Consider the following 25139-nt stretch of genomic DNA (forward strand, 5'->3'; position numbering starts at 1 on the left):
GTCTCTGGGCATTTATGTGTTTTTAAGCGACAGCACTTTTGCTTTACAGATTGTGCAGGATGCGGTCGAGACATTAAGAACGGACAGGCCCTCCTGGCGCTGGACAGACAGTGGCATCTGGGCTGCTTTAAGTGTAAGGCCTGCAGCAAAGTGCTCACCGGGGAGTACATCAGCAAGTAAGAAGCTCACTTGCATCATATTCACAGTCTACTTGGTCATAGTCACGTTTGCATTATAAGATACACTATACTATGAGATTTCATTGTCAAGTCCCCCTGGTTTTAAATTTGTCTCTCGCCACCCAGGGATGGCGCCCCCTACTGTGAGAAGGATTACCAGATCCATTTTGGAGTTCAGTGTGAGGCGTGTCATCAGTTCATCACAGGGAAAGTGCTGGAGGTGAGACACAGATATCACACACATAGCATGTATGAACTGTCACCGTCTGATTGGCTGCGTAGTGCAGACAGATGTTACTCTGCGCAGCTGAATATCTGATGTGGAATTTATAAAACACACTATTAATATTGCACCTGTCCTGGATTTCAAATGAATGCTGCCTGAAGGTAAGTAAGAATTACATGGGCACAAACAATCTGAATTGTTTATTTTAGAAATATAATTACAAAATATAAAATTATTAGAATGTGGATTATAATATTGTGCATAGAAATATAAAACATTTTTGACAGTTGTACCATCAAAATTCTGCTTTCTGTACAGACAGAGGATGTTGCATTGGAGGGAAATTGTGAAACGCAGTTTGATAATCTCTGGGGTAATCTCCTCAACACCGAGCCAGATAGACTCTTGACATGACTGTATTCAACTAAAAGATTAATTCAAAGCAGATTTTTTATAGGACTCTCCAACGCTGCCTAAATAAACATGCATGCACACACTCAAACAAGCAGGCTTTGCCACAGATTATATGAATATTAGATAAAACACCAAAAGGGATCTGAAGTGATCATTAATCATTAACACACTGTGTTTCGTGCCGCTCCTACGAAACTCTTGTTGAAGGTTATGAACGTTGTCTGGGCTGAGTTCATGTAAACCTCTCCAACAGTCCTGCCCTTCGCTCTGTCTCGCTTCACTCGGCTCTTGAACAAACGCTGGCCTGTCTGTTCTGCGGACGGTGATCCAATCAGACACTGAGTTATGTGTCATTTAGTGGTTTGAAAATGTCACTGCTCGCCAGCCAGCCTGGCTTACAGTAATCCAGCACTAAAGCAGGCCTTTATGACAATAGGTAGAGGCCTCTGCATCTCTATGCTGAACTGCTGACAATGGATCAGTGGGGCCAAAGCCCGAGCTGCCTGTCTGATAGTCTAATCACAGACCCATGTCAAATACTTTGTGGCCATCGGTAGGTTTACATACTGTCTGCCTCCCTTGGGAGTGCGATGTGAATGGCTCATTAATGCGGGGGTAATTATTGAAGGCAGAGAGAAATAGAGAGTGCATTTAATGGCATACTACACACATAGCAGAAGTACCATTTATTATCCTTGAGAGGGGAATCCAGTTTTACAGCGTGCGTGAAGGGAGTATTGGTTAAGAGGGGTTGTGAAGTGCTTGCTATAGACATTCTGTAGATGTATTTATTTTTCATACGGTAAAAGGTCAAATGCAAATTTTTGTTTCTGGCTCCGTCTCTCTGAGAGGCCACTTTCCTGTTACTGAGGGTTGTTATAGAGCAGGCAGAGTTTCATTTGGGTATCTATCATCCCCCGGTCAAAGTAACACAGGCGTTTATAATGGAGCACTCTGCATGCAAATTGCCACATCAGTGGGACTTGAGCCTCTGTTGGCGTTAGATCGTTTTTACTGGATTGCATTTTGCAGGTTATCATAAAGAGGAACACTCAGATGCCTGAATGCAGGTTGACTGTGTCAATCTGGCCGATGTCATGGTGGTCGTATTCAATAAGCACTGTCCTACCAGTTTGTGTACAGTAAGATTAATTAACTGGAATACATTAAAGGATCTTATACAGTATATCCTCATGGATCCTCATTTATGAACTACTGAACTCATTAACTATTTTCAGACACAACCACACACACACACACACACACACACACACACACACACACACACACACACAGAGCGGCACAGACACAGTAAAGGCTTAAATGAACCAAAATAAAAATTGGAAGATGTATACAAAACTATAAACTTATAAACTAAAAAGCTTGGTCTTGAGTTCACTAAAGTTGAAGGAACAGAGAGCCATTACCAGATCACAGGATCTGATGAAACACATCATTGCACCAGCAGAGTTGTTACAGAGGAAAGATGAGAGAGCTGAGAGCAGGTGGGGCACTGGCTGTATTTTCTTGGAGTTGCACCTCTGCCTTGCTCCCTCGACTGCAGAAGTCACTGATAGTCAATATTCTGCAATGTCAAGTCTGCTTTGTGCTCCTTTGTGTCTTCCAGGCAGGAGACAAGCACTACCACCCCAGCTGTGCGAGATGCAGTAGGTGCAACCAGATGTTCACAGAGGGAGAGGAGATGTATCTGCAAGGTGAGCTAACCAGCCTGTGTCCATACTGTCACAGGAAAACCAGGTACTGCGTGTTTGAGCTGAAACTGAAGCTCATCCAGAGAAATGTCCCACTCTTGGTGTTAGGGAAGAAAATACCTAGAAATGTCCCACACTAGTGGTTAAGGAAGTGCAATACTTGGGACACTTCTAGGCAGTTATCATAGTAGCAAAATGCCTTGAAATGTCCAGACCAAACAGAATGACCCGCACACTTCAGAGAGAACTCAGAGAAAAAATATTTGTAAAGGTTTTTAATCAGCATTAAGATTTGGCCACTGCAAAGACCATAGCATATGATTCATATCCTACTCACACCCCTAAGTGACCCCTCCCTTGGACATTATGTGGAATCTTCAGCATTTCTATGCCAACACTCGTTTCTTTTAAATGGTTAAATAAAGTATGTTGGAGCTAAATGAGGGTTAGGTTAGGCAATAGGCAGAAAATCAATGATATAAAACTTATCCTTACGACAAGCAATCTTAATATCCATAAAATGGGAGTTGATCTAATAGATATTGTTAATGACAAAGAAATGTACCTGAGACCTAATATTTTAACAGTTTACCATAAATGTTATTACACTTTTGTTGTATGGTATAGTTTGATACATTATATTAATTATAAATGAAAAGAAACCAATATATCTGTCTGGCTGTAATAGATATTCATTTTATTTTATGCACTGATAGTGTAATAGTCCCAAATGTGTAATTTCACTCATTTTTAATTGGCTTCTACAGTCTGTGGGTACATTAGTGAATAAGAGCAATGTTGTTTCTTATTTTGAGTAGGATTCCTGATCTGATCAATGTCTATGACCAAATTGTTGTATTTTCAGCACAACTAGTGCTGACAGTGTGTCACAGAATGAATGATTCACATTTCATTAAATGTGGAAATACAATAAACATTTCAGTCTTTTGAATATTCTTTATTTCCATGTGTATCTGTTGTTCTAAATATTTTCTTTTTTCCTCCTTCTCATCAGGATCCACAGTTTGGCATCCCGGCTGCAAGAACACGACCAGAACAGAGGAGAGACACAGGGAGCGGGTAGGAATTTATCTGTCCCTGACTCCATTGTCCTTGACTTTGTCCTGACTGAAAGTCCCTTTCTGGTCATGTCTCTGAATATGTAACACGGATTGTGCACCACTCCTCCTGTACTGCTAAACCTTATCCCAAGGTGGCATTTGACTATTCAGGTGGTATTGTGTGGGTTTGCGCCATTGCCTGTGTGTGTGCCATTGCCTGTGTGTGTGTGTGTGTTTTAAATACTTGTTCATGTGCATATTTACATGTGAACATGTTGGCTTTGATGTACATGTGTGAGCTGTGAGTCAGGCTAAATCGGCACAACCCCTGTGTGATGTCCTGTGTACCCCCCTCTCCCTTCCTTCACAGCTATTGCCTCCGTCCCTCTTATTCCTCCAAAAAACAGAAAGGCAGGTACTGTATTCGCTATTGGCTATGAGATGGCATCATCCTGTGTTCCTTCACCATATACTGTACATATGACACGATGCACTGTATGCTGCCATCTGCTGGAGACAGCCGGCAGTGCCCTTCTCTGGGTGTCATACAGAGCCATTCGGTCTTGTCTTTTAACTCGTGCTCATATCAGAGGTGCATGAAGCAAAGACACATTTGAAGGAGCAGACTTGACTAATTTGCCTTTTTCTAAAATGCCCATTTAAACCATTATCTGAAAATCTAATTAAATACCCCACATTCAGATCTGCTGCTGCCATCCAAACTCTCCATCTCCCATTAGCAGGCATGGGGTTCTTTAGAGCATTCAATCACAGCACTACAGTCTCATTCACTTTGCAAATCTGCAAATGAATGACCCAATCATGAGATGACATGTTGGTTTTTCAGAGGTACTTCATGCAATTCCTGAAACATAAATATAGTTCCCTCTCATCACTCATGTAGTATTAAGGCCAAACGATGTAATGAAATATGTCTGGGTGATAATCTCAGGTTGATGTGCAGATGGCAGGGGGCCGCATATCCTGGGAGACCGATGGCCTGACAGACAGACAGACGCCCCGTTTGACAGCCAATTGTGTTTTCTTTCTCTTACAGCCGACGAGGTCGTCATCTGAGAGTATTTGTTCCAGACCTGGTTCAAGCATACCTGGCTCACCGGGTCACACGATCTATGTAAGATTTGACACAGAGCTACGCTAAGCTGCTCTGTCTCTCCAGAAATAACCTCATCCTTATTGTTATAACAGTTGCACCTTGTTCAATGATAGCGCTGTATTACTGTAGTAATCTCCCTTTACTCTTGTCTTTGTGTGTGTGTGTGTGTGTGTACATGTCTTTATATGTCTCCCTAGGCAAAAGTAGACAATGAGATCCTTGATTACAGAGACCTAGCTGCTATTCCAAAAGTCAAAGCCATTTATGACATTGAGCGTCCTGATCTTATTACCTATGAGCCTATGTACAGCACCTCCCTGGATGAGCGAGAGGAGAGACGAGAGAGTGTGGGAGAGGTAAACACACAGGCCGCATGCTTTCGTTCCTGCATGCACTCTAGCTTCCTGCAGACACAGAACTGTAAATAAAGAGAAACACTCTTCAAATGACCATCTGTTTGCCCTGACGTATGACTTTCCTCTCCCTAGAGAGTTAAATGAACACACGGTAGTCTTAACAGATTGTGTGATATTTCTAAACAAGTTTTTACACAGTACTAAACTTCTGTCTCCCTCACAGCTCCACACTGCCAGGAGGGAACGCTCCCCGCTGCCAGATGACAGGGTAAGTTACGTCATCATGTGATAATGATGACGAATGACCCTGAATTGTAAAGGAAATAACAGCGTGCGAGGTGTGCGTCGCATAAAAAGGAGGCCATGTGCCTTGTAGAAGTAAAAAATGTGGATGGTCAGCAGATAAGTCATACTCCATCAGACAGAGAGCTGTTTTTGTAGCCTGCTAACGCTAAGATATTCAGGTGTGGCTGTGTGGAGCAGTCGAACATTATCTAGATTGACTGATAAAGTTGTAATTCAGACTTTATCGATTCTTTCTAGTTCTCAAGGAACATGTCGCCAACTCCACCTCCTGAGGTGAGCATCATTTTGTCACATTTCCTGTCCCCTAAATGTAACCAGAAATACCATGTAATTTAATAACCTGTGTGTGTGTGTGTGTGTGTGTGTGTGTGTGTCAGGGCTCCTACGACAGGAGGGAACGTATCCTCCAAAGGTCAACAAGTCAGGGCTCCATAGGATCACCGGTTTATAATCGCCATGGTTACACCCCAACCTTGTCACGGTCCCCGCAGCATTTTCACAGGCCAGGTGAGTACTTGTGTGTATGCAGTGTGTGTGTGTGTGTGTGTGTGTGTGGTCCAGATATTACTTATGCAGTGGGGACCCAAATCTGTTTACATTGTCACATCTGGAGACTTGTATCCCTTATGGGGTAAGGGTTAGTGTAAATTATCAAAGAAAAATACATTGAGGTTAGGTTAAGATAAGTTAAGTTTAGTTAATTTAAGTTTATGTTATGGTTAAGGTTTTTGGTTGATGGTTGATGGTTGATGGTTGATGGTTGATGGTTGATGGTTGATGGTTGATGGTCGATGGTTAGGTTAAGGTTAGTGTGTGTGTGTGTGTGTGTGTGTGTGTGTGTGTGTGTGTGTGTGTGTGTGTGTGTGTGTGTGTGTGTGTGTGTGTGTGTGTGTGTGTGTGTGTGTGTGTGTGTGTGTGTGTGTGTGTGTGTGTGTGTGTGTGTCCATGTGTAATGTTACAGTGTTTTTGATAAAATCTGGTATATGGGTATTTTAATACATGTCTTGATGAGATCTTATGTAGATGATAGTTGTTAGAGTTAGGGTAGATGGAGCAGAGTTCACTGACTCTTTACCTCCACCTCCTTATTTACCATTTTAAAAGAGAATTTCATCAAAATTGACTTTGGGTTGTTATGCTGTTGAATTTATTTTTCTCTATTTTAGTTCCACTTGATGAACAATCCCTCCTTTCGCAGGATAAAAACCTTAAAGTCAATTTGCACCTTTCAAATCACAACTTTTTTCAGTTTACGATTCTTTTCGTTACAAAGAGTCTTACTTTTCCTTGTTTCTTACTGCACATCTTGAATACACCTTACCTCTCACTCACTGCGTGTCTTTTATTTCCTTTTTTTCGACATTGGATTCCCGCATATCTTCCCTCACCTTCTCACCCTCTATCTCCTCCCCCACATCGCCCCCCTCTGCTGCCTGGTCCTGGGGCTTTGTCCCCCTGTCACTCCCTCACCGCAGAGGCTCTGACAGGCATGCAGAAGCTCTGCTCCTCCCTGTGCAGTAACAGTGTGGGCTCCAGAAATAGTGACTCCCGCCCCACCTCCCCTTTCAGACACCACTTCCTCCCCCATAGCCAAGGTAAGGGCCCCACTCAACTCTTTGCCACCCTCCCCTTAAGGCACAAATATCATCTCCATCATCACCCTGGATGCCACCTCCCCCTCTATGCCCCATCGGCTGCTCGGGATCCATCCACATTTTTTCATTACACTAGAGCTGCAATCCTGAATGGTCAAACCCATGTCATTGGTAAACCCATCCAGCCAAGGCACTCACTTCACCTCTGACTAACACAGCCTCTGCCAACGTTGAAGACAGTCACTGTGTTTCTGTTTGCGGCTTTGCATGCACAAAAGGGAATACTTCAAATCCAAAATCCAAGCCGACACTTCCTTGAATGTTGGATGGTTGAAGCCTTTTTTCGGTGCATTTTCTGAATCCCGGCTCTAAATTCTAAGGCATAGATAAAAAACTCAGGTTTTGTCATATACATTTGACTTTGAATGCTTGGAAATATTCATTTCTTAACTTTTATTCAACTGTGAACTCATATTATACAACAGCTGAACCGATTTATACTTCATGGCTAATAACACATCTTCCAAAGCATTTAATCTGGCTATTTTAAACTCTGGCGCATTGATCCGCTCTCCTACCTTCATCCTCCACATAGAGCTCAGCTCCATTTACTGCATTTATCATAACCAACCAGAATTCTGTCTCCCATCCACTCAAAGTGACATCGACTGGTCCCGTTGGTCCCTGTGTGTTGCAACGTTCATACTGTGGTTTCCCTCTATTATCCCGCCTGCTTATGTTCTGTTCTTGGTTGTTCTGACTGGAGGCACTGACCCGCCAAGTGGCCGGAGCTCCCCACTCCCGCTCAGGCCCGACAGCCGGCCGATCACTCCGCCTCTCTCTCTGACCCCTAAACATTTCCACCTCCCAGGTAGGAGCTGGAGCGCACCCTGTCACTGCTCTCCCCCACTATCTGTCTATCTGTCTATCTGTCTATCTGTCTATCTGTCTATCTGTCTATCTGTCTATCTGTCTATCTATCTATCTATCTGTCTGTCTGTCTGTCTGTCTGTCTGTCTGTCTGTCTGTCTGTCTGTCTGTCTGTCTGTCTGTCTGTCTGTCTGTCTGTCTGTCTGTCTGTCTGTCTGTCTATCTATCTATCTATCTATCTATCTATCTATCTCTCTCTCTCTCTCTCTCTCTCCCTCTCATTATACTTTGTTTGGGATTGCTTCCCCCCTTCTACCGTCACGACTGTACAGATCAATCACAAGGAGAGGGTGCCAGTTAATGTAATCCCAATGCATCATGGTTTGCTTTTCATTTTTTAATAGAGCTACACTCGGTATAATCAGTAAATGTCTTTTCTGTTTATATGTTAATGTTTTCAGATCAGGGGATCAACATCTACAGAAAACCACCCATTTACAAACAGCACGGTAACTTTCCTTATTATTATTATTTAAATTCATAGTATATCTATGATCTGTAACAACTGAAAAGAAAAATGTCTGTCTGTGAGCCCTACTCCAGAGTCATACTCTGGTGATGTGATTCCCTATAGGGTTAAAAAAAAAAAAAAAAAAAACACTGTATGTTACTGTACATAAGAGTTCATGAAAGGTTAGCAAGCAAACGCAGAAGCCCTAACAAAAGGCTAAAAGTAAAGATTTTTTTTTCAAATTGTTTGCAATATGTGATGGATATATCATGGAAATAGCTGAAAGTAATGGATAAAAGGTTAAAACATTGAGCTAAACTTAATGGGTAGATGGTTGAAACAATGACAGGCATATGAAAATATATTCGGTAGTACTGTATATTGTGAGCGTGGAGGGGTTTGTGACTATCTGATAGGACTGTGGGGGGGGGAACCTCAGAATATAAACTTTGGGAACCACTTGTTGATAGATTTTGGTTCTTAAGTGAAAGTGCTTTTGTTAATCACCTGAAACCGTGTTTTCATTTAACCATGTAGTCACCCCAGTGTCAGTGTGTGAGCACTGTTTGAAGTCTGTCTCCAATCCTCGTCTGTCTGACCTGGAGCTTGTTTTACACTGCACTCTGTCCATCTCAACAAGTCACAGGAGTAATGTCCCAACCGGCCCTTTGTTAAAAGGAGGTTATGTAACTTAAGTCCCTTGATTTGGGTGTTGTAATCTTGTTGTATGAAATGGAGTAAAGCAGAAAAGGTGAACTTAACCTAACTTAAGCAGCTTTTACAGATTGTGAAGCAGACCCCCCCCCCCCTTCCAATTGTTTGAAATCTCCCCAAAAAGATGGGCTGCATTCAATCCTAAACATCTGAAAATCAGGCCAAACTATGAGTCAAACCATTAGACTCCAGCATCCTTCCCCCCAAAAGCAGCCAACCGAGATAAATGGACCAGACAGCACACCTCTTCAAGTAGTAAATCTCTCAGTGTCTGTCCTGTCTCAGGATTCCTTGCTGCCTGTCTATCCGTTGCTTAAAGTGTGTCTCGTAGTATGCCTCGCTGCTGTCTGCCTGGACATCTTCACCCCTCTGACTGAAGAAGGGCTATTATCCCTTCAAATTGACTGTATACATATCAAACGTGCAGTATTGAGGAAAATGCCTGAAAAGCACTGCTATGGTAACTGTTAAATAGTTTACTATTAACAAGCAACGAAACAACCCAGTGACAACATAGAATCCTGTCTTTTCCTGCCTCAGTACCATGTCTCAAACTTACTACAGATGTTACACATGTCAATAATATGAGAGCTGAAAAGACTTGTATATTACTTTAAATGGATAACTGTAAATATGTAAACCGAATAAACATGAAATATCAATGTAGTGTAATAAAACAATGTCTCGACAGTATAATGTGAGGTGGACTAGCCAGGGCAGTAAGACAACTTACACCAATATTCAATGATAAATCTGTGCTTTTTCTCATGTGTGTAATAATGCGTGAAATCTCATTAGAACACTCACAAGAACACTTTATCTCCAGTCACCTGTCAGGGGCACCGCTTCCTACTCTGCTTAACCTGTACCCATTCTTTGTCAAAGGTGATGCAACCATGTCTACAAAATTAACAGAACCAATAAGAGGCAACAGCCGATTGTAAACAATAACCTGCAGCTAAGCAGGCGTTTAATTACAAGATGAATGCACACAGAGAATATCATTTCCTTTATGGGAGGGCTTTTCTGAGATGTAAGGAGAGATATCGCTTCCACCTTAGTATCATTCTAATTTGTTCATATTTTTAGCCTTAACTCGTGACAAGCTGTTTGCCATGCCAGGCATTATGACACACCACTGAAAGAAAGGCTTCAGCAGCACAGCTGATTTTTCTTCTTAAATCTACGTTTCATTAGGAGTTTGCTTATAGCTGGATTTAAAAAAATATGGTAACGGAGTGAGAAGATTTTACTTGTGTAGAATATTTGGCAGCTGGAGTATTTTCTGACCCGATGTCAGCAAAAACATCCTTAAAACCATACTGACTCTCACCCAAAGACAGTTGTTAACCATTTGCTTGAGAACATTAGAGTTTAGGGCTCTATCTAATATCCAGTGACTTGTTAGGAAAGACATTGTAAAAGCCTTATCTTTGAAACCCAGATGAACAAAGACTAAGATGGTTCTCTGATGTTAACTGCTGGTTTGACACTGTGACCACTGACACTGATAGTTCAGTCCCCATGATTACCAACCTATAGATACAGCTGCCATAGTCCTTCAAAGCAAGTCGGCTGATGACATCATCAGATCCGCCACCTTCCCCGCGGCCCATGCTCCCTCTCTGGATGACAGCTCGCGGAGTGAGGGCGTCCGTTGGCCCTACTCTCTCACTGTGTTAGGTACAGTAGGCTCCCGATGCTTGCAGCGGTTCAACAGACACCTAGCTCTCCTTGTTCCAGCTGCCCCCCCCCCCCCAAAGCTTAAATGCATCCCTGCTTCTCTCAGAGCTCCCAGTGCTACTCAGGCGTCATAGTAACCTGCTTTTCAGTTTTGCTTGCACTAAAGCGGACATGTTATTTGGTTTCTGTTGCTGCTATATCATTTTTCTGCTTGAGGTAGCATCAGCTCCCCCACTTTATGTTCACCCGCTGCTCATGACAGGTGCTCAAGCTGTACGCAACAGTGCCACAAATGACTAGGACAGAGATAACTGAGACGGACTTCAAACTGACCTTTGTGTGTCTGTCTTACATCGTGCTGTTCTGTGTATTTGACATCCGGTAGAACGTCGACATGACCAATGGAGTTTAAACATCCGTCATGTCAGTGCAGCCAAATATTCCAATAAGTCCTTATGTTTGTCTGTCTCGTCAACTCTGTCTCACATTTGTGTTCTATCGTCCACCTACTGTGTTTTTTCCTCAATGCTCTATACAGGCCAATGAAGCAGCTAAAGCTTTCTGTCATTCTCTAAATTTGAAGTATCAATGAAGCATTTTTCTTCTTTTCGTACTACACAAGTACACCTGACGCATTCTTTAACTCTAGAGAGATGTGTGTGTGTGTGTGTGTGTGTCTGTAACGTTCTGGGCTTGTGTACAGCACCCATAGGTTCAGAAGGGAGGCGACGATCCAGAGAAGACGATGAAGAAGAGGCCTTGAAAAGAAAGCAGCTCCAGGAGGAACATCTCAACAAGGTCAGTAATAAAACCGCAGCCAAAGTTACTTATTGTATTTGCAGTGTATTCCAAATGAATCATAAACCTTCTTGAAACTATATGTACGAGTGGTAATGCATATTTGGATATCATGTGCCTGAGATTAATGCATGTTTTTTACTCTTAATATTTACTTTATAGACTGATGCCTATGTGTGTATGTACTGAAAATTAATTGAACACATGTGTGTGTCTGTTTAGATTCAGTCTGGTTTAGGAAAGCTCATTCTGAAGGAGGAGAAGGAAAAAGAACAGATCAGGGAGCGTCACGCACGAAGTCTCTCCGCTCAGCGCTACGACCCTAAACAGAGCAACTGTGACGCAGGTACGAAGCAGCTTCATCAGCTGATACACTTCTGAGTTGTCAGCAATGTACAGGAACCCAGGAACTGTGCACCTACGTGTTTGCATCTTTTTTTAGATGTCTGGTCTGGATCATTGAATAGCATTTATAACTTATTTAATTTGCTGTAAATGTTTATGTGCTTCATTGGATCAACTTAAATTTCATTAGATTTTAAATTAAAAAAATTAAATCTGATATAATTTCAACAATGTTTATGTTTCAGATCCAACTTCACCAACAAAAACGAACTCTTTGCCGGGCTATGGAAGGAATGGGCTACACCGGGTGAGACCTCACTCAGATTTACAATAGACTATATGATGAACTCTATATTCACATTCAACAAAATTTGCTACTGTTTATGTAAAACATACATGAAGTCATTAAAAACATTGATATTTAATAGAAATTGTTTTTTAATTTAATTATTTCTTTGCCATAGTGACAGAAACAACAATTCTGTCGATTTTTTTATAGACAGTTTATAGAAATTTAAAGGAGAATTACCGATTTTTTTTAACCCTATGGCCCTATGTTTATAAATGTAAATTAATGGTACTTTTGAAATCAGTCCGGTCGTTCTTCTTTGCCAGCAGCCATGACACGACGGCAGTTGCTACAATGTGATGTTATGGGGCAACAGTGACAGTCCATGAAATGTCCACTGAAAAAAACTTTTACACCAATTTAAGTCTCAAATTGTTATTTTGGGTCTTTGCTATATTGAGCTTTGCAAAATTACACATGTTTCCAAAATGGAAAGTCTCGCTAAGACTTGGGTTGTTGCAGGAAATGGAGGCGGTATGAGTTAGAGAGAGAAGTTTACTAAGAAAAACTGTAATAGAGGAATCTTTTTCTGATGTGGACAATTTGAATGAGGCTTTGTCTTTCCTGGTCATCGCTACCTTTTTGAAACCGGGGTATACGAATGAAGAGCTCTCACAAAATGAAGAGCAAACAAGGGGAGAGGGAGAGGCAACAAGCAGAGGAGGGACAATGAGCTGCTGTGCGGTTGAGAGTGAGTCTTCTCATTGACCGAGATATGTGTAATGATGTTTTTAATCTTAGCAAAGACCCAGTATAACAATGTCATGACTTTACAAGTTTTAGTGGACATTTTTTTGGATGTCGCAGTTGCCCCATAAGTTTAAATTGTAGGCAGAGGCAGTCTACTGGACCAATTCCAGAACTTGTAACCATTCATTGACATACTCACATTAATAAAAATAGGGTTGAAAAATACCAGGTTAAGGACCTAAAATACCCAGGTTGAGAAATACATGAATTCCCTTGAAACATCATTCTGTTCTTCATCAACCAAATGTCCACAAGTCTGTGTTGATGTATTGCTCCCTGTGCTTTGGCAGCCCCAGTCCACGGACTTCACCCAGTACAGCAGCTACAGCGACATGTATGGGGGAGGCAAAGGTGAGAGCTCACTACCCAAACATGGTCGCCAACCAAATCTCTTGCCAATTTCACCAGAGCTATTCAGCATCAGTTCTCAGAAATGGCTGTGTACATAATAAATTGATGTGCATTTTGAAATATAAAAAATACTTGGCAAAATGATTGACACAATGTATAGTCAGGGACAGCGGGGGGGATTTGAAAGCAAAACCATTAACTGTGAGTCTCATTTTCTGTCCCATTTTGTCCTGCAGAGTTTCAGGTATGTCTCTCATCTGCTTTCTCCCATGGCATGCTTCCTCCCCTTGCATCATATATTTGCTTGCTCCTGGGTTGCAAGAGATACTTTGCCCTGAATGCACACAGGCAACTCCTGCTACTTGCTTGCGTCACTGTTTGATAAATTGTCATCTACGGGGTTTGCGGTGCAGTGATTTACAAGTGCCCAAAACATGCACTGCCACCCAGTAGCTGAACCAGTGAACTGTAAATGCAATGGTCAACCATCGCCTCACGTCTTGTTCTGTGTGTCGTTATCCAGTGTTATGACTCAAGCTAAATGTCACATTTCAAATCATATATAGAGTTAAAAAAAACTACAGAGACATACAGAAAACATTTAAACAACTGCCCATCTTTAATTAACTTATAGAATAGCATCAAAGCTACTTGCTCCATCCAATGAAAACTGTGCCCACTGTCATAAGTGGACATATTCATGCCATTAACCCTGCAGCCCCCTTCCACTATATTACATTTGTGTATGTTCTATTCTTTAGCACATTAAGGATGGCCGTGCAGCACTTGCAAGGATGGACAGGGGAGTTTCTATGCCTAATATGTTGGAACCAAAAGCAAGTATCTTCTTCTTTCTGTACTGATGACAGCATTGTAATCCACACAAAAACATGTTGGACATTTTTATTATATAGCTGATTAAAAAGAGCCCTTTTACCTTGAAAATTATGATATAGTCACAGCTCATTTGGAGAAAGGCTTGACAATTTGACAAAGAGAAAAATATGAATCCAAACGAACAGAGTGAAATGAAATAATTACCTAGTTGTATCTGCTCTCGTAGCGTGAGGATGTTCAGGGAAGAATTAAGGAGATAATTAAAAAACTGATTTCTTTTTACTGGAATTGAAAGACTCACATTAGCTGGTTTCCTGATTTAGCATGCTGCTTCAGGAGCTGCCGAGTCACTCTGTAGCGCTTATAGCATGCTGGCTTCTCCATGCTCATCTGCAAATAGCTTTGACTTACAGTGGCTGGATACTGTATGCAGCATACAGTTGAGAATCCGCCTAGATTGTCACCTGAACAACTCATATCATTATATACTGTGTAGTATATAAGGGAGTGTACACAAAACTGTGTGGATATGAGTTGATCAGAGGCCTTGAAGAACTTCTAGTTGCTTATTACTGAGCATTTCCACTAAAATGCTAACTCATTTTTTCCTGTACGGATGGGATAAGCTATTTAGACATGTAGAAAATGCACCAGGTCAATCATTCCTAAGTGGATTTACTTAGCTTACATAACTGATGTTGGTTCTTATTTTAGTTTCCATTAAAAATACAGACTATTACATATCTCATGTTTTTGCCCTTACCTAATCTATTGCACGTTTCTACACCATAAAAAAGTGTCCAAACCATCAGACCCCGCATTTCCCTGACAACCTAAAACAAAGTCCAGTTCTCAATCCCAGTCAGCCTCCTGTCACATACCTGTCCTCCCACTCAGTGTCCCCTTCGTCACTGTCAGATTAACTAAAGTCTCCAAATTCTATAGTTGGGCTAAATAAGAAATGATTTGTAAGGTTTATGCAGCTTGACTCCACCTTGTAGGTTTGACCTGTTCACTGACGAGTGTCTCTTTCTGAAGGTGTACCCATATGAAATGCTCTTGATAACCAGTAGAGGGAGAGCTAAACTGCCCAGGGATGTGGACAGAACCAGACTGGAGGTATTAGTTTTTTCCACATGACACTGGATACTTGATTTCTCTGCTTTTGTGTAAAAAGCATGTGCTACAAAAATTCTACTGTAGCGATGAATGTGCAGTATCCATTGCTTCTTGTCATTTTTGCAGTGACCCTCCTTTTTATGGCTTCCGTGCTAACCAAAATTACTCCCATCCCTTCCCCTCCTTTGTTTTCTCCACCTTTGTTCTCAACTCTAGCGCCACTTAGCGCCCGAAACGTTCTTTGACATCTTTGGAATGGAGATCCAGGAATTTGACAGGCTTCCCCTGTGGAAACGCAACGACATGAAAAAGAAGGCCAAGCTCTTCTAGCACTCAGAGCAGCATGCATATACTGTACATTCACTCAGATAGCACACGACAAACTGTAATCTAGATGTAGGTTTTGGGTTTGTTTTGTTTTATCCTGACATAACCAAGGAAGCCATTTTTTTTTATTGCTCTGATGCTTCCTGAGACTGCGAGCTGAATGATTTGTCCAGTTAGATTTGCACAGGAAACAAGGAATGGGAAACTCTTCCATGTTCAAAAATGACAAAGAATGAGAGTGAATGATACATAGGTTCATGTTATTTGGTTTGACTGCGCTCGTGTTTTCTTCTTGCTTTTGCTTTGAGTGGAACTGCTCTCCTTTCTTTCTCGCTTGTTTATTCCTACTCTTCGTTGCTGTTGATTCCTGTGGAACTTTGTAAGTACAGTAGAAACCTCATGACGCCATTACAAAATGTCCATGCTTGTATAGCTTGAACATGTGTCAGCTTTCCTTCGCTTGGGCTGAAACTGTTTTAGTCCAAAGTTGGCAAGAATCGGCTCAGTGAGTCTTTGAATTAAAAAAAAAATAAATAAAAGCCCCTGGGAAAGCAGAAGTCAGCTGACCCACCAACTGTTTTCTTCCGGGTCTACATGGAAATGAATGATCCAAGCACCTCCACATTATCCGTCTCCTTCCCCACCTGGCTACTGTACATGCAAAAACATTCACCCGACCCTGACAAAAAGAAAACGTCGCTCTTCTCAGGCTCTCATACTCACAGCCAGACACTTTCCCTTTACATGTATTGGAAGTACAAATCCTAAAATATTTTATTGCCATACCCAACATACGGTAACATTCAAAAAGGTAAAACACAAAATGAAAGAAGCAACTGTATTTGAAGGTACTGTTTTATAACTGAAAAACCCACACTGCCATTTTGTTGTATTGAAATCTAAGCCAATAAAGCTTTTAATCACCACAAATCATATGATCCTCGGCTATACCACAGGTTCCACCGCCTCTGTTCTCCTCTGTGTTTTCTTCTCTGCATTTCACCACATTTGAACACACAGTGATTTGATTCAGGGGTAGAGTTAGGAGAAAGGTAGTCTGAGTACTTGTTGACTTTCAAGGGAGCAATCAGATGGTGGAGTCTTTTGACCCTCAATACAAACACTGACTAATGGATCCCCGGTGAAGAAAACATGTTTTCACTCCTACATAATTGTAGATTGTGCATTGAAAGACCATACCCCACTTACAAGGATAACATGATAACTGACCATTTTCCATCGCACCCATAGCCACGGTTTATTTATTAACTAAGCAACTCATGGTGAAAGAATTAAAAAGCTAAATCGTTACTCTCTGTTTCGGCTTATCTCCATGTGTTAATGCAGTTGTAAAAAATTATAATTTGAACACCTATTCCCCGGATTGATGAATTCACGTGCAAGAAGATAAAAGATTTGGTTCAAAGGTGCAAGTCTTGCATAGTGTTGTACAATTCCAAAGAAATACACTATTTATCCCCTTGATTTGTTAGCAATGCTACAAAGCTACTAACTCTCAGTAAAAGCATTCTCCACAGTTTAAGCACTGTACCACTATCAGTCAGAATCATGATTAATAGTTGTATGCATCAAAATCAGTGCAGCAGAAATCCTGCCAAAACATGGGGCCTATGTTACCCATAATGAAATAAACCAATTTCTGGTTGGTGGTTCCGATGTGTTTTGCTGGTAGTGGTAAATGTAGCATTGAGCTGTTTACTCTACACACCCAGACTTATTTTTCATATTCCATCTTGCATTCTTCAAATCCTAATTGACTCTGACTTTGTGAAGCTCCTGTTAGAAGGCACAAAATAATGCATACAACTCTCATGGTGTGGATTACATCTTATTACCTCAAGCTTATGTGATGTTTTTCCAATTTTAATTTCCAAATACGGTGAAATGAACTGACCAATGGCTCCCACAATGGCAGGACAATTTAATAATATCCACCCAACACATTATAAGACATATAAACTACTTTGTGTCTGATATGTTTTTTTTCTCTACAAAAAGATACATTTTTTAAATCAGGTAAGAAATCTTAAAATTTATCAAACATGTCTTCTTCCTATGAATGAGCAAATGCACTTTAAAGAGTTCACACAAGGTATCTGCTACTCCACTGAGAAACCCACTGGCAGTGCATGTGCACTGAAAGTTGCAACACATCAATCTTCTATAACTTGCATGTTTTGATGTCACAGAATCATCATATGCATGCACAGGTAAAACTGACCTTGAGAACAGAGAGTGCTGTGGAAAATGGTCAACAGTGATGGAAAGACTGGTTACATTCTTAGTGACAATAAAAAAAAACACCAGCATAGTTCTTAAAGAAATACAAAAATATGATTAAGTTGTAAGTTGTCTCTGTATTTCAAATCAAACATGTCAAAGTGCCAGGTCATACATCACTGCATGTTTCCAAGAGCTGCAGTTTGACCTTAATCAACCACAAGGGAAATTAGAGTGACACAATGACACTGTATTATAATACATCCTGTGATTTTTAGTGTAAATGTTTGTAAGCACAATACAATACTTACAGAGTTAGTTAGTAACAACTGAGCACTCTAAAGAGGAGAAGAAATAACAACAGGCGGAGTACAAATCAAATTCTTTAATCAAATGTACATCAATTGAAGGTAAATAATGTCACATAAGGAGAAAAACTAGAACGAAGTTAGAGAATAATAAAACATAGTTAATCATAATGTTTAATCTGCAACCTAGTTATTATTTTTAGTTATTTTCAATGGTATTTGGGCTGTAATATAATAGTGGCTGGTCCCCTCTTTTTTAAAAAAAAGCAAGCATAATTACATAATAAGAGAAAGGTTGGTGACACCATTTTTTGTCAAACTTCATTTTTGTTTCTCATCACTGTACCTAGTCAGTACTAGTACACAGACAGTATCATTTATTTCCCCACTCTTTCAAAATGTATAGTTGCTACTCCCATGGTTTTAACTGTGGCCACAGAATTACCTTGTAAATCCTGGACTGTTAAATAAAGTCTTTACTGATTTTCAACTTTTAGAATACATGTCCCAGCTCTGCACTGTGCCAGTGATGTAATGGCATTGATGAAAAAAAATTCAGCTTGAGAGGGTGAAATGACATGAAACCTAACCATCAAAATAAAGGAAATATACCTTTTGATAAAACTTCAAAACAAGACCGAAGACAAGATGGTTGTTTCACTCCTGTGGGAGAAACTCCACTCTATCTGCATTAGGTCTCATAATAAACTGCTGCTGTGGCCGCGCCTCATCCCAAAGAGCCTGACTGTAGATCCAACTCACTGCTTTTGAACGGAGCTGTGCTGAATGTGTGTCCAACCCTTTCTACAGGAGACATTAGAGAAGCATCAGGAGGGTTTAAAGAGGCAAAGGGAAGCAGTGAAATACAGACTGAAGAAGCTGGCAGCCCGACAATCAGAAATCACTGTGAGTGCACACTTGTCTGTTCTGAAATTTTACCACAACATGGAATCTTCTTGTCACCTTTTTTATCCTGCAACAAAAACACTGACACTATGATTACACCTGTGGTCAGAAAGTATAATAAACTCATAAATGCATATATCCCTGACTTAGAAAAAGTCCTCAGCGATAAAGGAGAGTATCGTGAGGAAATATAAGGAGATCCAGGCCGTCCTGGACGAGGACCTGAGGATGACCCTGTCCCATCTGGAGATGGAGGAACGGGCTGTTGTCTCCACTCTGGATGGACTGATGGAGAGGAACTGTTCTCTGATCCAGGATATAGAGCAGGACCTGGCCAGACTCAGTGTGGCACTGGACCAGACCCTCACACCGCCTGATGTAATGGAGATTAAACTGAACAGCTGCAAAACCCTGTGGATCTAATTTGATTAACAGTCTCATATGTGGGAATTGTATAATGTATGAATCTTGATTTTTTCTGCTTTTCCTCAGTCTTTCTTTTCATACGCTGAGCAGCAGGACATGCAGACAGAAGACAGGTATGGACTCAAATCATTATTAATAAAAAGGCTTAAGAGTGAAGCCAATGCTGATGTTTGTCTGCCTCCTCCAGAGTGATGAACCTGCTGAGCACAACAGACCCGAGTAGCGTGAACCTGGACGAGGCAAAAGCTGAACAGATACTCAGCCTCACCAACAACATGCTTCTGCTAATCCGATCACAGACGCCTATAATGAAGAAACTCATCAAGAGCTGTCAGTTAACCTATTTCCATAGTGCTTATACTGGACATCTTCAGTGTGTTGCCTTTTCTGCATATAAATCTAAATTTTGTGTCTCCAGATTCCAGTGAGGTGTGTCTCGATCCAGAGACAGCCCACCCAAAGCTCATCATCTCCCACCAAGGTGACAGTGCTACCTACACAAATGACTGGCAGCAGCTCCCAGACCTCCCTGGACGCTTCGACACCACCCTCAATGTCATCAGCTTGCAAACTTTCAGCTTCGGCCGCCATTACTGGGAGATGGACGTGACTGGGAAAACTTACTGGGAGCTGGGCATCACCTACCCAACCATCCCTCGCAAGGGCACCACAGAGGACTGCTGGCTGGGCCGGGGCGGCGATTCCTGGTGCGTGGAGTTCTTTGATGGGGAGTACACAGCCTGGCACGGAGGAGTGCCCCGTCAGCTGACTTTCACCAAACGCTTTTGTCGTGTTGGTGTCATGTGCAGCTTACCCACAGGACTGGTGACATTTCTTGAGGCCGACAAGATGGCGCCGCTGTTCTCGTTCTGTGCGGGAACCTTCTCAGATGGCCTCCACCTGGCCCTGTGTCCTGGACATGACCACAATGGCACCAATGCAAATCCTATTGTAATATGCCGTGCTCTTTCTCCCACCAGTGATCTCTGATGAGACCTTTTAATCACTTTTAATTACTACACATTCATTCCAGTGTGTGTCTTAAGCTTTCAGATTAACAGAAATATGCAGACTATTTTTTCAAAAGGGGCAATTTATCCTTAGATGCACCTGGTCTGAGTTTGTGGATCCAAAGTCTACATTCAAACAAACAATGGACTCTTTGCAAATATGCTCTCTGAGCTTGTGGGTTCAATCTAAAGTGCAGGCTTGGGAAATTTGCTCAAAACTCAGTTGAATGAATTTCAAAAAGAAAAAATATATATATAAATTTCAAAGGTGGCTGAGACAGTGATATTGATTTTCATGTTCATAATTATTAAAAGTGATTAGGAATCGCTTTTTTTACTTGGTAGTATTGTATTTATTTCCATAGATAACCAGGCAATAGCACAGCTAAAATCAATAATTCTGACTCAGCAGCTGGGACGGATGCCAAACAACCTCCTCCGAATCAAAGGTTAGTGTATTTACAAGAGTGTGAGTGATCTGCCAGGCAGCACACTATCATTTTACTCTTCTGGATGTCGTCTGATCCCCACCATGAACTTTAAGCTCATCTTCCTCTGCCTCTTCTTAGCGGTGCTGCTCATACCTGCTGAAGTATGTATTTATTGGATGCATTATACAGCACTTGTGCATCATTAAGAAAATGTACCGGCTCATATTTACAATCCTGTGATGTTTGATAATGGATTTAACTGTGAATAAATCAAGAGTTTGTTGTCTTGTTTTAAAAGATTAATGAATATGTTAGAATATCTCTAAGTAACTGCACATTGTTTTTCTTTTTTTATGATTCATATGTGGGGCAGTCATCTGAAACTTCTTTTCTATTCAGCTGAAAGGAAAAAAGGATAAAAAAGGACATCATCGGCAGCGGCATCATGGACATGGTGGTGGTCGTCATCATGGTCATGGTCATGGTCATGGTCATGGTCATGATCGTGATTGGAGTGAAAGACGTGTGAAAAATAAAACAAGATTTAGAGACATAATTATCGGTAAGTTGTTCTATTCATTTTTATAGCTCATTAAATTGTAGAGTATGTTTATATTTGACATTTGGCGTCTTCTTAGTCTTCACAATGCTTCCATGTAAGCGGTGAATATTTATTAGGTGAGGAGAAAGGGAATACAACATAGCTTTATACCTAACGGGGAAAAAACATTATTCCATAGACCACTTCTTTGAGATCCTGCCAGGATCTGGCAATGATGATGATGATGATGAAGAAGATGATCATATTTCAGAATGGCTTTTTAAACTTCAAGAGACAGAAGGTAAGAGACAGAATTAACGCTCATGTATTCCTTCAAACTGTTATTTTTTCAGAAAATGGCTTGACTTGAGTTTGTTGATTGATCCCCTGATCCATATCCACCCCAAAATGTTATGTTATAATATGCTTTGTGGTAATCTAATTAAAAAACAAACAGAACAACCAACAAACAACAGGGGTCCTTACAGGAGAAATATTGATACAGATCTGTGTAATAATGCATTAACAAGCTATGCAGCTTTGTAAAACTCTCATTTAATGCATATTTAATTTCTCATGTCTCAGGCCCATGCGACCCAAACCCTTGCCATAACAATGGAGTGTGTGAGCTGAAATCCAGGAACAGATACAAGTGCGACTGTCCCAAACCTTACAAAGGAAAGAAATGCGAAAGAGGTTTGAAATAAAATCCCTTTTCTTGAGTTGTTGGACTGCAAATTGTTGACCTATACGGAAGGAAAAATTATATCATTATCCTTTCAGCTAAAAAAATTTGTAAGAGAGGTCTATGTGGACGTGGTGAATGTGTTCTGACGTCAAGTCCCCCATATTATGAATGCAAGTGCAAGGAGCCCTTCCAGCCTCCAAACTGCAGGACATGTAAGTATTTCCTAATCTAAACAACACAGGGCACCTCTTTGCATCTGTTTTCCACAGTTCCTTGAAGCAAGCTTACACACTGGACTATTGTTTTTCTCCAAAGATAAACTGTGTGATCCTAGCCCGTGTAAAAACGGTGGCAAATGCGTCATAGATGGTAACGACTATGACTGCGTGTGCAGTCAGGGATACAGAGGAAATTTCTGCCAAGTTGGTAAATGCTGCACCGAACATTATTCAGCCTGAGATATCACAACATCATCATAACTCAAATGCTGACTGAGCGTGGTACATCCCGTAGGACCCGATGACTGCTTTGTGGACGATGGAGAGTCATATCGTGGCAACGTGAGTGAGACCGACGACGGTGACGAATGCCTCCACTGGAACTCACATTTCATCCTGAATCAAGGGACGAATCCCTTCACCGCCTTTGAGGACCCAGACGGACTCGGTCCCCACAACTTCTGCAGGTCAGAGAAGATAGATAAGTTTATTCAAACTGCAGACAACAGCTACAACAGGATGTGATCTAACTTGTTTTCTTTGGTGCAGAAACCCGGATGGCAGCTCAATGCCTTGGTGTTTCTTCAGAAGAGGGAGGAAGTTGCTGTGGGACTACTGTGATGTGTCAGAGTGTCCCGACCCGACAGGTCAGCTTTAAGACTTCGGAACGCTTTCTGATCAAGACAAAACCAGTTGTGTTATCTTCTCCTGTCGTTTTTTTCAGATGAGAAGCCAACTGAAGTTACCTCGGCAGTCCCTGAGAGTCCCGCTACCCCCAAACCACAACCTACAAAACCTGAACCCGCTGCAACCAACAAGCCAATACCAACCCAACCCCCAACAACTACCACACCCATAGTAACTAACAAACCCCCTGCAACTACCAAATACCCAATGACCCTATCGCCCAGCCAGGCCCCGCAACCTTCTACCATACCCACTGCTAGTCCTTCCGTTCCTGATTCCACTGTTCCACCAGCACAGTTCCTTACCTGCGGGCAGCCTCAGCCTAAAAAGCCAATAACCCGAGTTTTTGGGGGTCTGAAGGTGCCTCCGGGTGCTCTACCCTGGCAGGTGTCTTTGCAAGTGAGATCAAAGAGCTCCAACGTGCCATTCCGACACATGTGCGGAGGAGTACTTATTGCCAGCTGCTGGGTGCTGACAGCTGGACACTGCATGTCAGTACAATCATAATGACTCCAAATCTAAGAAAAAAGACACAAAACATTGGCTGATTCTCTTCACTCATGTGTATCTAATCCTTATCATTGTTCGTGTTTGAACAGTGAACACAGAAAGGACATGCAGGTGATTATGGGAGGTCTGTCTCTGGACATGACAGAATTCACAGAGCAAATCTTACAAGTAGAAGAGGCTATTGTGCATGAGAACTACAGGGAGACTCCTACAGCCGTATACAGCGACATAGGTGATTTATGTCTCTCTTATTTCACGTCAAATTTGTACTGATCGTACTAACAATATCAAAATTGGGACAGAGCACTAATTCTCTATCTTGAAACTTCCTCGTTTAGATAAGAATGGGATGTGAGGGTTTCAAGTAGTCCAATCTGTGATATGTCTTATGAACTCAGAATCTGTCGAATCAAAAAGTTATGAGAAAATGAGATTGTGATGTAAAAGTACAGTACAAATTTCCATTTTCTGTGTCTCCAAAGCCTTGCTGAGGCTGAATGGAAGTAATGGAGTTTGTGCCAGAGAGACCCAGTTTGTTAAGACAGCCTGTCTGCCTGATGCCCAACTGCCTGATGGGACGGAGTGCACCATTTCTGGATGGGGAGCCACTGAGAACTGTAAGACCACCATTTGCATATCCAGCTGGGAAAAAAAAAAAGTCATCCTCTTGATTTCTGTATAGGCCTTCAAGATTTCATTGTCTTTCAACCTTGAATATTGATTCGCATGTGAGCGATGAAAATAGGTGCAACTTAGCATTTATTGTTATCATTTGTTATATGTCATGTCTCTGCAGCTAAGTTTGGTTCCAACCACCTGCTCGAGGCCAATGTACTGCTGATCAACCAGCAGAAATGTTCTGAACCCGCTGTTTACGGCAACAATCTGGACAATACCATGTTCTGTGCTGGTTACCTGCAGGGAGGGGTGGATTCCTGCCAGGTTAGTAGTCGAATCTGAGTTGGTAATTGCTATCGTTCACAGTATGACTCACTTACCTGAGGTGTTTTCTGCAAGTGTGTGCATTTTCTATCCGCTCAATGTTTTTCTCTTGTTTCAGGGTGACTCTGGAGGACCGCTGACTTGTAAGCAGAATAATTCCAGTGTTATTTATGGCCTGATCAGTTGGGGAGACCAGTGTGGGAGGAAGAACAGCCCTGGGGTCTACACACGGGTCACCAACTTCGTGGACTGGATCAAATCTAAAACTCAAGCCACGTTTCCATAAGGAACTAACCAGCCGCTGCAGCCATTATCAACGTAGAAAGTCACTTTCATCATGTGTATCTCTTTGATTTTGTGCAATTGAATCTTCTATTCTGCTCTTCAGGTCTACGTCAACTAGGCATCAATGTCACCAAAAGGCACCTTATCAAATGGTTCTGTCCTTGAACTTAATTTGCATTGTCATGTCAGTTTATCAGATATTAGTAAATTGGATATGGCTCACAAGAAAAAAGTCAGCACTTTCTACTGTTCATCAATGTGTCATTGTGTCTTGATTTCCTCTTTTTTCTCAATATTAACTTTTATTTTAACCGAATGTGATCTGA

General features: G+C 41.5%; 3 protein-coding genes across 4 annotated transcripts in view; all 3 read left to right on the forward strand.

Annotated features, from left to right (window-relative positions):
• Positions 1-16642, forward strand: part of ablim1a (actin binding LIM protein 1a) — a 38262-nt gene extending 21620 nt beyond the window's left edge. The window contains exons 5-25 of one of the 2 annotated variants that reach the window (XM_062400536.1): positions 50-176; positions 306-399; positions 2447-2534; positions 3547-3611; positions 4650-4727; positions 4907-5065; positions 5289-5333; positions 5609-5644; positions 5749-5878; positions 6847-6966; positions 7733-7837; positions 8298-8345; positions 10604-10744; positions 11448-11542; positions 11765-11888; positions 12133-12194; positions 13277-13337; positions 13574-13581; positions 14099-14173; positions 15213-15293; positions 15510-16642. In XM_062400536.1, the coding sequence (XP_062256520.1) occupies positions 50-176; positions 306-399; positions 2447-2534; positions 3547-3611; positions 4650-4727; positions 4907-5065; positions 5289-5333; positions 5609-5644; positions 5749-5878; positions 6847-6966; positions 7733-7837; positions 8298-8345; positions 10604-10744; positions 11448-11542; positions 11765-11888; positions 12133-12194; positions 13277-13337; positions 13574-13581; positions 14099-14173; positions 15213-15293; positions 15510-15623 (1856 nt within the window). In that variant the 3' untranslated portion in view covers positions 15624-16642. Of the gene's footprint in view, positions 1-49; positions 177-305; positions 400-2446; positions 2535-3546; positions 3612-4649; positions 4728-4906; positions 5066-5288; positions 5334-5608; positions 5645-5748; positions 5879-6846; positions 6967-7732; positions 7838-8297; positions 8346-10603; positions 10745-11447; positions 11543-11764; positions 11889-12132; positions 12195-13276; positions 13338-13573; positions 13582-14098; positions 14174-15212; positions 15294-15509 lie in introns of those variants that run through there. The other variant, XR_009923902.1, reaches the window with a different exon arrangement.
• A 2313-nt stretch (positions 16643-18955) lies between these two features.
• LOC133966579 (probable E3 ubiquitin-protein ligase TRIML1) lies at positions 18956-21103 on the forward strand. Its single transcript, XM_062401555.1, has 5 exons — positions 18956-19075; positions 19226-19453; positions 19568-19614; positions 19689-19831; positions 19920-21103. The coding sequence occupies exons 1-5, from the start codon at positions 18956-18958 to the stop codon at positions 20489-20491; spliced, it is 1110 nt and encodes a 369-aa protein (XP_062257539.1). The 3' UTR covers positions 20492-21103.
• On the forward strand, positions 20982-25064 carry LOC133965932 (hyaluronan-binding protein 2-like). The gene is made up of 13 exons (XM_062400537.1): positions 20982-21103; positions 21342-21504; positions 21683-21784; positions 22069-22179; positions 22267-22383; positions 22487-22597; positions 22685-22856; positions 22939-23036; positions 23114-23567; positions 23676-23818; positions 24069-24203; positions 24383-24528; positions 24647-25064. Exons 1-13 carry the CDS (start codon positions 21044-21046, stop codon positions 24812-24814), a joined length of 1980 nt encoding a protein of 659 aa, XP_062256521.1. The 5' UTR covers positions 20982-21043; the 3' UTR covers positions 24815-25064.
• Positions 25065-25139: the final 75 nt, after the last annotated feature.

This window comes from Platichthys flesus, chromosome 12 (genome assembly GCF_949316205.1).
Source record: "Platichthys flesus chromosome 12, fPlaFle2.1, whole genome shotgun sequence".
NCBI classification, from domain to species: domain Eukaryota; kingdom Metazoa; phylum Chordata; class Actinopteri; order Pleuronectiformes; family Pleuronectidae; genus Platichthys; species Platichthys flesus.

Excerpts from the sequence above, each read along its gene's own strand:
- LOC133966579 (XM_062401555.1), top strand. The coding sequence starts at position 18,956 with ATGTGTGTCCAACCCTTTCTACAGGAGACATTAGAGAAGCATCAGGAG. Across the intron at positions 19,615-19,688 it reads GACATGCAGACAGAAGACAG|AGTGATGAACCTGCTGAGCA; the intron begins GTATGGACTCAA and ends TGCCTCCTCCAG. Across the intron at positions 19,832-19,919 it reads GAAGAAACTCATCAAGAGCT|ATTCCAGTGAGGTGTGTCTC; the intron begins GTCAGTTAACCT and ends TTGTGTCTCCAG.
- LOC133965932 (XM_062400537.1), top strand. The coding sequence starts at position 21,044 with ATGAACTTTAAGCTCATCTTCCTCTGCCTCTTCTTAGCGGTGCTGCTC. Across the intron at positions 21,785-22,068 it reads TAAACTTCAAGAGACAGAAG|GCCCATGCGACCCAAACCCT; the intron begins GTAAGAGACAGA and ends CTCATGTCTCAG. Across the intron at positions 23,568-23,675 it reads CTGACAGCTGGACACTGCAT|TGAACACAGAAAGGACATGC; the intron begins GTCAGTACAATC and ends GTGTTTGAACAG.